This window comes from Carassius carassius, chromosome 22 (genome assembly GCF_963082965.1).
Source record: "Carassius carassius chromosome 22, fCarCar2.1, whole genome shotgun sequence".
Classification (NCBI taxonomy): domain Eukaryota; kingdom Metazoa; phylum Chordata; class Actinopteri; order Cypriniformes; family Cyprinidae; genus Carassius; species Carassius carassius.
The window spans coordinates 7,421,190-7,439,189 of NC_081776.1; the positions used below are offsets into that span (position 1 = coordinate 7,421,190).

The window sequence follows — 18,000 nt, forward strand, 5'->3', positions numbered from 1 at the left end:
GATGTTTTGAAAGCAGTCATATTTTTAGATGTGAAGTTATGTGTGTGTATGACTGGGAGACAGCCACTAGGCACCCTGTCCATTAAACCAAGCTCTCAGTATACAGAGACAGCAGTCTCGCCACTGAGAAATACGTGTGTTATGCTGATTCAGAATTTTAATGTGTATAATATCTCTTTAAACTTAATTTTACTTAAAAGCTAACAGATATAAAACTCACCTTTTAGACCACAGATACACTGAGTTATCTGGAGGTTTTTGTTTTCCTCTTTTTATTGTTTTTGTGTGTTTTTAGCATCAGACACTTATTGTAATGAAAACTGGCACATATTAACTGTGGAGGCAGCACCAGGAAATCGGTGAGGTGCCAACACAGTCTTACAGGAAGTATGAACCTCACACAGACATATTTTAGCTAGCTAATATGGAGAGGAAGAGGGGTGGCGGATGTGAGAGGAGGAGAGACAGAAAGTGCATTGAGAGTGAGAGAGGAGGCGGTGAATTATATTAGAATTTGGAGGAGGAAGTGTGTGGAAAGATTATTGAGAAAATATGACTTCTTTGACTATTTGTTTTCTTTTTTGTGTGTTTATGACAGAAGTAGGAAAACTATTTCACATGAAAACTAAATTTCTCCAATTTTAATCTATAAATTAAATAAAAAGGCTTATTCTGTGTATCTAAGTCTAGATAATCTTACAGTATAACTGGAGTATCTATGTTTTGTGTGCTGATATTTAGCATTTTGCTACATTACTAGCATTTTAAAAATTTACTTTTAAAACTTTTCACCAAAACGCAGTTATTGTGTCACTGCAGTAAAACTGAGGTCAATTTGACATCAAAAATTAAAATGACAAAGATAATTAGCTCATTAATTAACTCATTAATTAGCTCATTTAAAATTTAATGCCTGCTACAGGTCTCAAAAAAGTTGGCACGGGGGCAACAAATGGCTAAAAAAGCAAGCGGTTTTGAAAAGATTCAGCTGGGAGAACATCTAGTGATTAATTAAGTTAATTGATATCAGGTCTGTAACATGATTAGCTATAAAAGCTTTGTCTTAGAGAAGCAGAGTCTCTCAGAAGTAAAGATGGGCAGAGGCTCTCCAATCTGTGAAAGACTGCGTAAAAAAATTGTGGAAAACTTTAAAAACAATGTTCCTCAACGTCAAATTGCAAAGGCTTTGCAAATCTCATCATCTACAGTGCATAACATCATCAAAAGATTCAGAGAAACTCGAGAAATCTCTGTGCGTAAGGGACAAGGCCGGAGACCTTTATTGGATGCCCGTGGTCTTCGGGCTCTCAGACGACACTGCATCACTCATCGGCATGATTGTGTCAATGACATTACTAAATGGGCCCAGGGATACTTTCAGAAACCACTGTCGGTAAACACAATCCGCCGTGCCATCAGCAGATGCCAACTAAAGCTCTATCATGCAAAAAGGAAGCTATATGTGAACATGGTCCAGAAGCGCCGTCGTGTCCTGTGGGCCAAGGCTCATTTAAAATGGACTATTTCAAAGTGGAATAGTGTTTTATGGTCAGACGAGTCCAAATTTGACATTCTTGTTGGAAATCACGGACGCCGTGTCCTCCGGGCTAAAGAGGAGGGAGACCTTCCAGCATGTTATCAGCGTTCAGTTCAAAAGCCAGCATCTCTGATGGTATGGGGGTGCATAAGTGCATAAGGTATGGGCAGCTTGCATGTTTTGGAAGGCTCTGTGAATGCTGAAAGGTATATAAAGGTTTTAGAGCAACATATGCTTCCCTCCAAACAACGTCTATTTCAGGGAAGGCCTTGTTTATTTCAGCAGGACAATGCAAAACCACATACTGCAGCTATAACAACAGCATGGCTTCATCGTAGAAGAGTCCGGGTGCTAACCTGGCCTGCCTGCAGTCCAGATCTTTCACCTATAGAGAACATTTGGCACATCATTAAACGAAAAATACGTCAAAGACGACCACGAACTCTTCAGCAGCTGGAAATCTATATAAGGCAAGAATGGGACCAAATTCCAACAGCAAAACTCCAGCAACTCATAGCCTCAATGCCCAGACGTCTTCAAACTGTTTTGAAAAGAAAAGATGCTACACCATGGTAAACATGCCCGTCCCAACTATTTTGAGACCTGTAGCAGAAATCAAAATTGAAATGAGCTCATTTTGTGCATAAAATTGTAAACTTTCTCAGTTTAAACATTTGCTATGTTATCTATGTTCTATTGTGAATAAAATATTGGCTCATGTGATTTGAAAGTCTTTTAGTTTTCATTTTATTAAAAGTTAAAAAACGTCAAAAAACGTCCCAACTTTTCCGGAATTCGGGTTGTATTATTATTTTACATTTGTAAAGAAATAACAGTAATTAATTTTGATGGAAACTTTAATTGATAGTGTAGGTTTTGTAAGCAAATGCATTTCATTGGCAAAGTAAGTCTGTCATAGTCTTTGGGCTTTTAGTAAATTCTCAGTTTCACACCTTTATTAACAGATTTTGCCCAGTCACATTTTGGCTTTGAGAGTAAGCACACCCATCTGTGCTCATTGGATAAGGTTTCTAATTAAAGCACAATTTTCCTGATTGACAGAGAAGGAAACTTAAGGTCAGGTTTATTGTGCCATAGAAGGAAAAGCCTAAATGTGCATTTGTAAGAACAACTTTTTGTTACACCTCATGTAATCAAGCAGATAAAATCCCTCTTGTAATGGTATCACAATAAAAATGAGAGTTGGATTTCTCAGGCAAATTTCCCTATGAAATAAACGAATAAATCTCAGATAGAATTCCTTATTAGCAGCCTAAAACACTTTAAAGAAGTAGGCGCCTCAAAAAAAATAAAAATAAAATCGTAATGTTGTTCTGTCTCATAACCCTGTCTGCAAACTCAGCAAATATGAAAGGATGAGTGGTGAGAAGACAAGCAATGTTTTCAGCCCAAGCCACAAATAATATGGCTGCCTGGACTTTCGTTATATTGTATCATTTGCAGTCTCTTCACCTCTGAGGCTGCTGGAATTAATGCCCAGTGCCTCTGATTGTGAGGCTAGTAAATCCTAGTGAATTTTGAAATACATGAGTTTGCTAGCCAAATCATGTACATAATGTGTTGGATAAACGTGTTGTGTTGAATAAACATATGCTGAATAATTCATGTGTTGAATAAAATGACTCAATTTATGCTTCCTATTTTAAATAAAGTCTGTGACCTGTGAGTCAAATAGATTTGGTTTCATCAAGTTCCAAATCTACATTGCCTCTATCTGATCTGATAATTTGTAATCTGGCACATGCTTTGTTGCTGATGATTTACATGAAAAGTAGTTAAGCGCAACTTTCATTTTCAAGTCCATGCTTCAAGCTGCATTAGAAGTGAGAGCAGACATCTGTTTTTGTTTGAAAGTCTGTTTGAAAGTCTTTACATTTTTATACTTTTAATTGTTGTTCATTGCTTTCTTAGATATGATCATATTTCCTTCTCTTCTGATGTACCTTTCAGCATGTTGAAATCAAAGTACCTTTCATAAGGTTACAATCACATCACTCTTTCATTTTATAGGGTTTTATTGTCCTTTGAACTCCTTGCACACATACAGTATTGGGTCTTGCCGTACAACTTGTGTGTGGTTTGAAATATCCATTTGTGTCTCTGTCCTCGCATGGCACAAAGATCCTAGACCTCTAGATTTAGGCTAATCCCTGCAGCCAAGCCATTGGAGAACCAAAATGTAGCAAAGCATGCCTCAGCACTGAAGCCTAACATAGATCGGTCGGATTTTGCATCAGCCAGTGGGACATGATTCCTCATGAGAGGACTGTGCTATCTACATCCCCCATTAACATGTAATATTAATCTCTGACGTTATCATTTGTGGTGCATCCAGTGTCATGGAGTGCTCTGCTCGATGCCACAAGGTTCAGTACATTTCAGGTATTGCTCTTTTTGTAGCTTTCAGCAGATCCAGTGTTTATCTTTAGAAAATACATCTTTGAAATATGTTTAAATAAATTCCTGTGGATTGGAATATCAGTGAAACATCCATTATAAACAGTTGTTACTTTTAATTGAGCTGTGTTCAAATCTCAATCACAGCTTAAGTGGGGGATGGATTTTTTTTCCTATGTGGTCTCTAAAGTAAATTGTGCTGAAAGGATGCTAGTTTCCGTGAACAACTATAGACCACATTTCCATTATTGTATTTTCCAATGTGTTTGCTAGCAGATTTAATTGGCTCTAAATAGATCATTTTGTGTAGCATACCTTTCTAAGTTTAAGGAATACCATATATCCATATTCCGTCCTTCGGATGAGACGTTAAACCAAGGTCCTGACTCTCAGTGGTCATTGAAAATCCCAGGATGTCTTTTGAAAAAGAGTAGAGGTGTGACCTCGGCAACCTGGCTAAATTCGCCCATTGGCCTCCGACCATCATGGCCTCCTAACAATCCCCATATCCGCTGATTGGCTTCATCACTCTGTCTCCTCTCCACCAGTAAGCTGGTGTGTGTTCTGGCGCACTATGGCTGCCGTCGCATCAACCAGGTGGATGCTGCACACTGGTGGTGGATGAAGAGATACCCCCTGACTATGTAAAGCGCTTTGAGTGCCTAGAAAAGCGCTATATAAATGTAATGAATTATTATTATTTATTATATCCACACAGCACTGCCTAAAACTGCTTAATCTTTTAGATTGTTTTACTTCACTGTTAGCCTAAAAATAAAGACCAATACACCCACCTGCACAAATGTATATGCTTTCACTCCATATTTTAACTAGCATCTGTAAACTGTTGAAGTGCAGTTTTTGCTAAACAGGTTTTTCTGATTTTGAAGTGATATAGGTTCATCCATTTACTAATAATAATAAATGAACCATCTCTTAAGTTACATACAATTAAAATCACTCCAGAAATAGAGTGAGTTGTCCTTTGCTGTAGTATCAGAGGTTTATTAGTTAAATGGGTTGTGCAACATGGAAAAATCACTGTGTCACAGGCTGAAATGGATTAGAGCTCCTCAGCTTTCAATACTTCCTCTCAAATCTGCTATTATTCATTTTTTACAGAAAGAATGGCTCTGCCTAAACTGCCAGACCCAAAGGGCTCTGTCTGGGCAACTTGGGGATATGCCACCTCCACCTTCTCCATCCAAGTTACCAGCCAAACATGAACCCACCACTCTATCCTCCCCAGTCCATGCTGCATCGTCCACCCCTTCCTCTCCTGCACCTACTGCCACTGATACCCCTGCCAAAGGGCTAATACGGATGCCCAGCATAACTCAGGCCCCATCTGACAAGTCGGAGCCAGTCTCAGCCAAAGCTGATGCTAAAGATGTCAAAAATACAGATGCAGAAAAAGGGGTTACAACAGAGCCAGTACCGAAGAATACACAGGTAGTAACAAAAGAGATCAAAGAACAAGCACCTGGCACCCTAAATGAAAACACAGAGGGTGAAAAAATTTCTGAGCAAATAGTTAAGGAAGATGCCCCTCCTTCACCTCCATGTTTTAGGAGAGATAGCAAATGTTAAATGGGGAGATGTAGGACATGCTGAAACTGTCAAACAAACTGAAGACCCTACAGAGGTACAGAATGCAAAGAAAAGTGAGCCAGAACAGTGCCAGGTCCAAAAGTCAGAACATGATAATACTTACGAAATGGAGCGTGAAAGCAGCCAGGAAGTACTTGTAATTGATAATGTTATTCAGACCCTTCTGGTTAGTGACATGGTAACTATTTCAGAAGATGAAATAGAGCCACAATAATTTAAATGTATGTGACAAAGAAGAGCTTATTGTACAAATGCCAGAGATGAAGGAACCATTTGAAAAGTCAGAAGTCACTAGCAAAGATTTTAGTCTTATGGCAAATTATATGTCTTATTATTAAGTACATAATAACGATGAAAATTCAGAAAAAAGTCTAACAGAAGATAAGATAGAGGTAGAGGACACATCACAGACACAATTAGATGAGCCCTCGCCATTTCCAGTTATTGAACTCAACTTCACAGAAACAATATTGGCAAATAGAGCTGAAAATGTTAGAAAATATAATCCAAAGAAGCACTGCAATAAAGAACACTTTGTTGAAAAAGAGGATAAGCCACTGGAAAAGGAACAGATGAACACAGATAAAACAGAGCTGGAAAAATATATGCCGAATCAAGCAGGTGGAGATTTTGAAATTTTTGAGAACACAGAGCAGAAAGTCACTCCCAAGACTATGTCTGACAACATAAAATTTGAATTTAGTTCTAAAAGCACTTTCTTTGAACAAGAGATTAGTCCAGATAAAAACATAGAGGAGAAAAAGATGGGGGATACATACCCTCCAGCCCTTCAAGAAGCTGCTCCCAAATCATCTGTTTATAATCATAATGTTTCAGTGTTGGAAAAAAAAAAAAAGAGGAAATTAGGCAAATTCCAGACACTGTAACAGAAGAAGCTCTAGAGCAGTCTGTCATGCCAAGTGGTTTTACTGACCAGAAAATAGGACTCACCTCATCCCCTGTGGTTAGCCAGAATAAAGACATAAGAACAATATATGAGATTAAGCCTGAAGAGATGCAGTCTACCCAACAAGCCCAGACTCCTGCTGGGAAAGCGATGGTAGAAGAAAAATTGCCAGAACATACGGATGTTAGGCAGATTCCAGACTCTGTGACAGGAAAAGATCTAGAGCAATCTGCCATGCAAAACAGTTATACTGACCAGGAAATAGAAGTTCAGTCATCACTGATGGTCAGTAAGAAGGAAGACAAAAAAACAATAACTGAGATTAAACCTGAAGAGCTGCAGTCTACACAACAAGTCCAAACCCCTGCTGTAATATCTACTACATCTAGTGAGAAAGATAAATTAGCCAGTGAGGAGCTAATGGAAAAACCACTGGTTGTAACTGACCTGGAATTCACCAAAAAAAAAAAAACTTGAATCTACAGCAAAATGTGTGCCCCATAGACTAGAACGTGATGTAGAGCTAGTCTCCCCACCATTTACATTTAGCCAACAGGAAAGAAACAAATCAGAGGAGCGGAAATTGACCTCTGAACCACAAGAAAAATGGGATGATGTGCTACAACCATTGATAAAGCCTAGTAAAATTGATGAATCTGGAGAGGTAACTGTAGCTGTAGAGGTATAGATATCTTGTAAATAAACTAGGTTCATTGTGTAGACACCTACAGCATCCAACAGTTGATATTAGGTAGAGGTATAGATCAATTGTAGAAAATCTAGGTTAATTATCTAGACATCTACAGTATCCCAAAATGTATCTTATGTAGTTCTCATTTCTCTTTTTAAATACCATGCGTGTTTTATTATGGTGGAAATCATAACATGACAAATTAAATATTTTTTTCTGTTTTGTAGAACAAAGATGGGGCTGTTGTCCCAGTGAAAGAGAGTGAGCTACTGAGGAAGCTTGATGAGAAAGATAAAGAAAGCAGTCCCACGAGTCCTACAGACTTGGCCAAATTGGAAAGCACTGTCCTTCCAATACTAGAGGCTCAGACAACATCTAAAGAGGAATCACAAACTGAAACTCCAAAGTTTAAGCGTCGACTGGAGGTGTTGCCAATGTCTCCAGAACCCAGCTCAGAGGATGACCAATATGGAGAAATTCAAGAGCAAAAGATTAATGCACGAAAAAAAGAGCGTAAAAAACTTCTGGTTCCAAATGATATCGAAGGAGATTCTTTTGAGGACAGTAATGAGGAAGAACCTTCACCTAAACTGCAAAGGAAAAAGACTGTTGGAGATAAGGAAGTAGAAATGGAGAGTCCTATGGATGAGGAGGATTTAATCCGGAGACAGATCATCGAGATGAGTGCAGATGAGGATGCATCACAATCTGATGAAGAAAACCTTGCCAGACGGAAAATTAAAGATCAAGAGAAAGCGCAAATGGAACAAAATGCAAAGAAAGACGAAAATAACAAAAGTGAGTCATACAAGGGGAGACGCTTTCTCAAAAAGAGCAGTATCAGTCCAGAAGATGAGCCTGAAAGAGTATCCCGGAAGAGTATTATCTCTGTAACTAAAATTGAAGAACTAGCTAAAGGAGAACAACCTTCAGGAGACACTGGAGCTGGCATACGACATTTCAAAACAATTGAATTCAACAATACAGCAAATGTACGTCAGACATCAGATGACGGTGAGCTAGAGAGTCTTACAGACTCTCCTGATGACAGGTCAAAAGGTGAAGGCTCTTCCAGTTTACATGCATCCAGTTTTACCCCAGGAACATCTCCAACATCTTTGTCTTCTCTTGATGAAGACAGTGACAGCAGCAGCCCATGTAATGTTCAGTCAAGTGGTGAGGGCAAGCAGCAGAGGAAAGCAAAGCACCGGCAGCCAGGTCAGATGCTTCCTACTATTGAGGATTCATCAGAGGAAGATGAGCTGCGAGAAGAAGAGGAGCTTCTGAGAGAACAAGAGAAGCAGAAGGGCACAGGAAAAAAGTCAAAGAAGGACAAAGAAGAGATACGTGGCCAGAGAAGAAGAGAAAGGCCCAAAACTCCGCCAAGCAACCTCTCACCAATTGAGGATGCATCTCCCACAGAAGAGCTACGACAGGAAGCAGAGATGGAAGAATTCCGCAGGTCTTCCTGCTCAGACCTCTCCCCAAGCATGGAGTCAGACCCAGAGAGCTTTGAGATTCTTCCAGAGAAGATTTTTGCTGTCCAAAAAGTGTATGAGTTACCAACATCAGTCTCACTGTACTCTCCAACAGATGAGCAACACGTTAATAGTCAGTCCAAAGAAAAGAAAAAACAAGCATTAAGAAGTGCAGATGAGGCATATGAAGAGATTATGCTTAAGGTCAAATCTCCAACGAATGATGTAAAGGAACATCCACCTGATAAAGAATCACTTTATGGGGGCATGCTGATAGAAAAGTATGCATACAAGTCTCTTGTTGATGATGCATCCAATGAGCAGGAACCAGATAAACTTATTGTGTCAGAGAAACCCCAAAAAACCCTGAGATCACCTGATGAGGTTTATGAGGACATAATTCAAAGAAAGAAAGAGATGATACTTAAGGAGGAGGAGATAACACACAGTAAGCCAGAAGAAGATGCTTCTAAAGCAGAAACTGTGTTGCCTGTTACTGACTTAAGCAAAGAGCAAAGCATTATGTCATCAAGCATCACAGGTCAGTCCAAAAAGAATGGAAAACCATTATTAGATGCAGAAACAGCCTATGAAGAACTTATGAAGAAGCAAAGAGGAGTACTAACTCCAGGAACCAGTCCAACTCAAGCAGGCCCTGATCTAGGTGGCATGGCACAAGGGCCAACAATAGCCCAAGTCGAAAAAACCGAGCCAGCTCCCCTACGAAGAATACTGCCTATACCTGATCTGACAGTGACACAGTGCTCATCGGGTGAAGAGGAATCCGGTGAAGAGAGCATTGATGATACACCACAAGACTCAAAGAAAACCACAGTTTCAGTTACAAATATTGAACCAGAACCACTTGTGAATGAGACTTTCCAGACAACATCAGTCTCTGAGCCAGTTGTAGGTGATTTGTCAGTGCAAAGAGAAGTAACATTGCCTGCAACATCAAGTGATTCACAGGATGCCACAGAGAAAGATGTAGGAATTGAGCAGACAGGTGTTGTTGACTTGTCCAAGTCATTAGCCTCTAGTCAAATTGACTCTTTTACAGCACCAGTTCCTAGTGTAATTTCAAGTCCATCGGCCCCAGTAGCTGTAAATGTATCAACTTTGCCCATAGTACCACAATATATAGTATCCACTATACCTAGTGTTGTATCATCTGCTCCACCAATCCCTCCCAAACCAGTAGCACTACACAGAGTTGCATCTCTGGAAAAAGCAGACATTCCAGTTCCTCCACCCTTACCCCCTCCAACACTACCCAAACCCTCTATGTATCCCAAAAAGACTCCACCACAGGTCCCCCCAAGAACTACTCCAGTTGGCATGTCAACCACAGGGGAGAGTGTACCAGTAAGACAGCCTCTCACTCCAGGCTATAAGCCTCATGTCCCTCCTCCTGTACCACCTAAGCCATCCTCTATCCCTGCAGGCCTAACCTTTAGTCACAAACCTGGGGAGAATATTAAACCACCCATTGCTCCCAAAGCCATAGCTGGTGCTCAGCCACCCTTTTCTGCCCATACACCTGCAAGACCTTGTATACTGAGTACAAGCAGTGCAGATAGTGTCCTTAATCTAAGTCCTTCTGCTGAAAGTAAGACCCCATCTCCTCTCAAGTCCCCTACATCACCCAGGTTTGGCAAGGTTTTACGTGACACATATGTTGTTATTACTTTGCCATCTCAGCCTGGTTCACCTACAGAAGGTATCACAACCCAAGCCTCAATAAGTCCTAGCCAAGAATCACTTCAGAAACTGCCTCCTTCACCACCTCAACCACCTCCACATTCACAAACAACTAGAGTACCATTGGCATTTACGCGAATTACTGAATCTATTGAAAGTCAAGAAAAATGTGGTCCAGAGAAGGTTGTTTCTAGCATGAGTCATGTCTATGAGGCTATTTCAGCCTCAACACAGCCTCAGTCAATTAGTCCAAATGTTGGTGTTCAGTTAGTTACCACTGAAGTCCAAAGAACCACAGTGTCTGTTATGCATGATAGAACACCTCCTCCAATACCCATTCCAAGAGCCATTGCCATCACTGTAGTTCAAGAAAACATAAAACCTGAACCAGTTCAAGTGCAGAATGGTCATGCCTACCATCGTGGTGAGGTGGTGGATCTCCGAACCCCAAAGATAGATGCAGAGACACATATGAAAGGTGTGGATCTGTCTTCCTCTGAGTCAAGACGACAGTCCCTTGCTATTGATAGTGGTGGATGTCAGCAAAGTGCTGTGCAGTCATCTGTAGTAAACCTAAGCACTGATACTTCCTCAGTATCAGTGGTTACTGGCAACATCACCATCCTCACATGCACAGCCACTGTAGCTTATGGTAATGATGCATCTCTGTCTACATCAGGGCCTCTCCAACTTACAACAGCTAAATCCTTTGAGCCTGTGTCTCAAATTATTTTCAGGCCTGTGGATTCTCAACCAGAGAACCCCATAAATCTGTCTACAACAATGGGTAAAACTCTTCCTGTAACAATTGCTCCTACGATTGCAAGCAATGGCATTGGTGCAACTGTACCCCCTCATCTAGAAACGGGATTATCCGGTGCAGTTGACCTCACCACAGTAAAACCTGCACAGACTTTGGTTGCAATGAATGGGTCCACTGCAGAGGTGGTTACTGCTGTAATTACAGAGGATGATGGAAAACCAGTAGATCTTACTGCTGGAAGAAGAGCAGTCTGCTGTGATGTAGTCTACAAGCTTCCTTTTGCGAGCAGCTGTACAACTCAGCAGCCCTCAGCTCCATTACCAGAGGATCGTTTTGGCTACAGAGATGACCATTATCAATACGATCGTACTCCTTATGGTATGAGAGGTCTTGGTGGCATTAAACCCTCGATGTCGGACACTAACTTGGCAGAGGCTGGTCTCTTTCTATATAAAAGTAAGCATAGTTATGATTACAAGGAGGCCACTGAAGGTGCTGTAGACCTGACATCCGGGAAAATCTCGCTGGCAGGTCAGTATGAGATTGAAGATCTTTCTTCTCAATATCATTTTGAGTTACCTCTACTTACTCCAGGCTAATTTTTTGGGATGTAATTTTGCAGTTTTTATTTTATGATTTTTTTTTCCTTTTCTCTTTTTTTTCTTTTTTTTTGCATGTTGCTGCATGCTATTCAGTTTACTTTTCGCTGTTTTAATTTTCATCCTTTGCATGGTGCATGGTTATCTCAATGCTGTTACCATTGCACTCTTTGTATGTGCTGAACTCTAACAAAATGAACTTTTAACAGGTGACGCTGTAGACTATTCAAACAAGTCTACCGTAGTGTGCACTGGAATGACAGTTCCACAGTACACTCAAGGCAGGATTACTTCAGCAGTTGGAACACACTATGGTGTTTCTAGTGTCCTAAGATCTTCCAATGGTATTGTTTATTCTTCTGTAGCAGCACCTGTTCCTTCTACATATGCCATAACCACCCAGCCTGGCTCTATCTTCAGCACATCCTACAATACTATGTCAGGCATGCACACAAGTGATACTATGCCATCACTGTCAACTCTACAGAATCAACCTTTTACTAGATCACACAGCTTTCTTTCAGCAATTGCTGTAACGACTGCAGAAGGACAAAGTGACTTACCATTAAATCTGGAGACTGTTGTTTCAAAGACTGGCCTTTCCACAGCTCTCTCAGATGTAGTTGCTACAGTCACCACAGTAGCAGCAATGGATACCTACACAAATGCTTCACTTGAGGCAATTGCAGCCTCTTTAGAAGCTCTATCTTCGCCCTTGGTTCCAGGAGATGGACAGTACCAGATGGAGCGTGAACTTCTTGAGCTAGAGATGATGAAGCAGCAACGCTTGGCTGAAGAACTTGAATGGGAGAGACAGGAGATACAGCGGTTCCGTGAACAAGAACAGCATTATGTGCAGAAGGAGCTGGAAGAACTTCAGGCCATCAAACAGCAAATACTATGCCAGCAAGAAGATGAGAGACAGGCCCACCTTTTGATGCAAAAGGAAACTTATGCTCAGCAACAGGAGCAGTTAGAGCAGATCCAGAGACTCCAAGAACAGCTCAGACAGCAGTTGGAGGAGCAGAAGTTCAGGCAGATGTATCCAGGTGAAGTCCTGCCAGAGGCTCTTGTTGTGACAGGAGAACGAAAAATGGACAGTGGCTGCCAGACTGATGAGGAGGATAATACTGAAAAGGCCTACACTGTAGGAAGGAAAAAGAAAAGTACAAAGAAAATTGTTGATAGCTGTGTACAGACAGATGACGAAGACCAAGATGAATGGGAAGTTCCTGCTCGAGGCAGGCGCAGTAGACCACGTGGTGGCAAAAATGGCATGGGTGAAAGAGGAGCTGTTTCAGTTCAGTCCCTAACTGAAATCTCTGTACAAACAGACTCCTCAGGAACACTTAGGGGCCACTCTGTGCAGGTAGATACTAGAGTAGATTATGCTGACTCTGATAGAACGTCCTCTCCAAAGAGACGTCCCACTCCACTTGATATAGGTCAGTCTTCTCACCTCAAAGCAGATGCCTCTACACTTCAGGCTATCCCAGGTCCTCCCAAATCACCTAAAGTACTGTACTCTCCAATTTCCCCTTGTGTATCCCCTAGCAAATCTCTTGAGTATTTGTCCTATGAAAAATCCCTTGGAGACTCCAGCCTACAGAGAATACACTCTGCCACAGATTTATCTAAAGGTCCACCAAGTCCTAGGGCTCCCAAGGTCATACAAAGGTCAATGTCTGACCCCAAACCCATGAGCCCAACTTCAGAAGAAAGGGCTGCAGCAAATTTCCAGTATTCAGAGGGTTACTCTGTGAGTATGCGCAATTTATTTTTTTTAAATAAGTGTTTAATTTTTCTAAGACTCCTCTCAGCTTGTAAAATTACTTGCTTTTTTCCTAATTCTTTGTTAATCTATGATTTCAAATGTTTAATGCCTTGGGGCAGTTTTATCAAATTGTTTTTCTTTAATATCTTTATGCTGTTGTCCAGCTTACATTGACTCTGAATCATTGTATTCTTGCTCTAGTTCTCTTTTATTTTTCTAATGTTGCCCCGTACCCAGTAGACAATGACATGCTAGCTGTCTTATTAAAGGTTTAGTTCATCCAAAAATGAAAATTAACCTGTTTTTTACTCACACTCAAAGCATCCTAGGGGATGTGACTTTCTTCTTTCAGACGAATCCAATCTGAGTTATATTAAAAACTGTGCTCTCCAGTGGTCCGCCGATATATCAGCCGATATTTGGCATTTTTCTAAAATCAGCATCGGCTAACAGTTTTATAACAGTTTTCCTATTTGGCCGATGCATTTGAGGCGGGATGGCGTTGAGAATGGCAGTGTCTAAGAGCACAGTGCTCACTTTCTCCCTCTTGTTTGCTGACGTCGTTTAACAGTTCTGTTTAATACGGATTGAAAACTGTCTAATAATCAGATAGAACTGTTAAACAAAGGAATTCAAATGTATACAAAAAGTATTAAAATTATTGCTTTTATATTATTAGTAATAGAAAGGCAAACATTATAATACTTTCTTATTTGCCGTTAGCATTCAGCAAATATGCATCTATATATTTAAACAAAATTTTCAATGACTAATAAACATTTAATTTCACAAACCTTGCAAACCTGTGAAGTGTGCATTTGTATCCTGCATGATGACACAAACTTCCCAGAATAATGAGTGCCCTGTTGTTTACAGTGTTTACTTCCTTTTTATTATTATTTTTATTAAATATTTATTTATTTTTGAAAAATACTTTGTAATCTTAAGTATATTTAACACATTTATTTTTTTAATCCATTTTCAAATTTCTTCAATATTAATAAAAATAAAATTATTATATTTAATGTAACTTAATTGGATTTGTTTGAAAGAAGAAAGTCAAATGGACCTAGAAAGCTTTGAGGGTGAGTAAAACACAGGCTAATTTTCAATTTTGGGTAAACTAACCCTTTAATATTTTCCGTGCTTGCCCTTTTAAAGGCAATGCAAGCAGCACCGCAGATATAGAGAATGTGTTTGTTTTCCCAGCCATGGCATGTCTGACATAAGTTAACAAAATCCTCTAGAGCTTTTTAATTTTACCATTCTCCTTTATTCTCAATCAAACTAGAAAACTTAAGTGTTGGTTACTAGTTTTTAAAGTTCTGTGAAACACTGTGCACTGTGGTTGTTCCTACGAATATTTAAGCTTAATATAAGTTTTTACTTAAAAACTGTTTTCTCATTGACACTCGTATTGCTCTTTTTATTTGTCATTGAAAGGGAAAGGGATCTCCAAGTGGAACTCCGTCTGGCACCCAAAAGAAAGTTAAGAGAACCCTTCCTAACCCACCTTCAGAGGAAGAAGCTGTTAATGCCGGTCAAACAGCCTACAGCACTGGCTCAGCTCGTCGCCGTCTCTGCCGGAGCACTAACATGGCACGGGCAAAAATCATGCAGGACATTGACCGTGAACTAGACCTGGTTGAGAGGGAGTCCTCCAAACTGCGTAAAAAGCAAGCTGAACTGGATGAGGAAGAAAAGGAGATTGATGCCAAGCTGCGTTACCTGGAGATGGGCATTAACAGAAGAAAAGAGGCATTGCTCATAGAAAGGGAGAAGAGGGAAAGAGCCTATCTGCAGAGTGTTGCAGAGGACCGTGACTACATGTCTGACAGTGAGGTGAGTAACATTCGTGAAACAAGAGTTGGAGAGGAGGTCAGTGGACATGGGCTTGAGAGACCACGTACTGCACCACAGTCAGAACTTGATGAATTTGTTCCTCCACAGACCAAGCATGACCAGTATGGAAAATATTCCCATTCCCACTACCAATACCCACAATACCAGCATTCCCTGTACCAGCCTCAATCACCATACCTATCCCAGTCTATCTACTCGTCTAATCCTTCTCTGACTGCCTCACAACAACAGAGCTACCACCAAATGCTCTTACTTCAGCAGAAAGCCAGAGAACAAGCTGCTCTCCTCTCTGAATTAGATTCTACCAAAATTGCCACCGACTATGACACGTCATCTTTCTTGGGAGGAAAATATGGTAACCACCTTGACTTGAATAGCCTAGAAGAGCATGCTGGAAGCATGGTAGTCAGTCCTATGTCAAATGTATCTGCTGACTCCTTCTATTCGGACTTAGAGCAACATCAAACACCAAGGAGCTATATGATTTTAGAAGATGCAGCAGAACTGGCAAAAAGCACTGGTAGCCTTTCATCTGCCAGCTATGGCATTGCTGAAAGGGAGCTAGCCAAAGCAGAGCATCTTCTGAGAGGCTCCTCCAGACTTCACTCCTATGGTAAGGCTCAAGATGAAGAGGACCCAATGGAAGAGCCATTTGAACTAAAGCTTTTAAAACAACAACTGAAACAGGAGTTCCGGAGAAGCACAGGGGGCACTGAAAGCTTAGAGCAGCTTGCTGGACTCTCACATCACTATACCCTCAGCGCTGGGGTATCTAGTGGAGCCTACAGGGCCTTCCCAAAAACTGATAAGTATAGCATCAGTAGACTGACCTTAGAGAAACAGGCTGCCAAGCAACTTCCAACATCTATGCTCTCCCAGAAACACAAAAACACCAACATAGGCAAGTACTCCTCCATCCAGGATAGCAGGGCTCTGGAAACAGACTATAGTAGTTACTTGGGGTCCAGTAGTGCTTCTCCCAGATCAAGCAGACTTCTGCAGGATGAAATCACCTTTGGGTTACGCAAGAACATTGTCGAACAGCAGAAATACCTGGGCTCCACTCTTGGGGCCAATCTTGCAGGTTCACTCAATCTGGGCCAAAGCTTAAATCTGAGCCCAGGCATGAGGTCCTCTTTGGGAGAAGACTCTGCTTACCCTAGTGGAAGTAGGTCACGTCCTTCTTCTAGACCCTCCTCTGTGTATGGCCTTGACCTGTCCATTAAAATGGATACCTCAAGTTCATCTCTAAGGCTCAAATCAGAAGGTGACCCCTCCTTAGACACCTCAGCTTTCCAAGCTCCATCAGGCAGATCAAAACCTACAAGCCTACCCATTGTACAAGGTGGGCGGGGACGTATTCCTATTGTGGCACAGAATTCAGAGGAAGAGAGCCCACTGAGTCCAGTGGGTCAGCCAATGGGTATGGCACGGGCATCGGCAGGTCCACTCCCACCCATATCTGCCGACTCCCGTGATCAGTTTGGGTCATGTCTGTCCCTCCAAGAACCTCAACAGCAACATCTCAGAGAAGATCCTTCAAGAGGGCGTGGCTATGTGCTAATGGATGATCTACAGGGCACCATGTCTGATAGTGAAGGTAATTTGTTTGTCCACAGACTGTCTTCTTGGAGTGACTCTTCATACACTTTTCCAGATTTTTATTTGTCAATGTCTCATCTTGTAAGTGTTCATTCCTGTCTATATGAAGGCATCAGTTCTCTGCTTATAACTGATTTTCTGTCTTGTTTTTGCTTTCTTGTCCTGTGCTTAAATAATGAAAGAATCACACTGTCCCAGTTGTCTTTCTATAGTAACATTTCTGTGGTATAATTACAGTTGGGTTTTAATATTTTTGTTGATTTCTTCATAGACTAACTTTTTGTTTCTGTGTGAACTCTTATAGTGCATGCTTTCAGTCTTTGTATTTTTTAGTTAATATTTACTGTACTTTACTAGTACTTTACTGTACTAATACTGTGCTGTACTGAGAAAAACTTACACTAATAATGAAAGGACATATTATAAATATCTCCTGTCATTAACATAAGAATAGCCTTATAACCCATTTTAGTTAAGCTGCTTGTAAACAATAGAGCTGCACATGTTATCTTTTAGTTATTTAGTGATCTATAAAGTGCCTATAGCAAAAGATTCATAGTATAATTACACAGATTATCTCTTAATTTCATTCTTTTGTATTGCTTTATAGATATGTTGAATTATATGTAAAACCTATAACAACAAACTGTATTAATGAGATATTTTTTTGTTAAAAGAAGTTTCAGTTTCCTTTCATACAGAAAATGTTATAGCATACAGACTATATAAAAAAATGTCATAGCCCATGCAAACTTCTTTCAGTGATAGATGATAATCTTCATGCATGTCGCTAGCATGTACCAGAGTAAATATTACCATGCCAGTCTGTGTTTGCATGTTTGATGTTCCTATAATAAATAGGACAAGTGATGTGCTTGTTTCTTCCTGTTTGGTTTTTAATAAACTCTTCACTTTCTTGCATGTTCAAGAAATCTGCTATCTTTTTCACTTGGGAACTAATAAATGCCTTCAAATAGAAAAGTCTATGCTTTTTCTCAGCTGTGTGTTTAATTAAACCATTTAAACTATAGTTTTAAGATTGATGAGATCAAAACA

At 40.4% G+C, this 18,000-nt stretch overlaps 1 protein-coding gene across 1 annotated transcript in view; it reads left to right on the forward strand.

Moving 5' to 3' along the window:
• pcloa (piccolo presynaptic cytomatrix protein a) overlaps positions 1–18,000 on the forward strand; it is a 47,728-nt gene that overhangs the window by 11,844 nt on the left and 17,884 nt on the right. The window contains exons 4-7 of the mRNA XM_059505050.1: positions 5,078–5,407; positions 7,392–11,637; positions 11,915–13,464; positions 14,923–16,942. Coding sequence (XP_059361033.1) covers positions 5,078–5,407; positions 7,392–11,637; positions 11,915–13,464; positions 14,923–16,942 — 8,146 coding nt within the window. The remainder of the gene's footprint in view (positions 1–5,077; positions 5,408–7,391; positions 11,638–11,914; positions 13,465–14,922; positions 16,943–18,000) is intronic.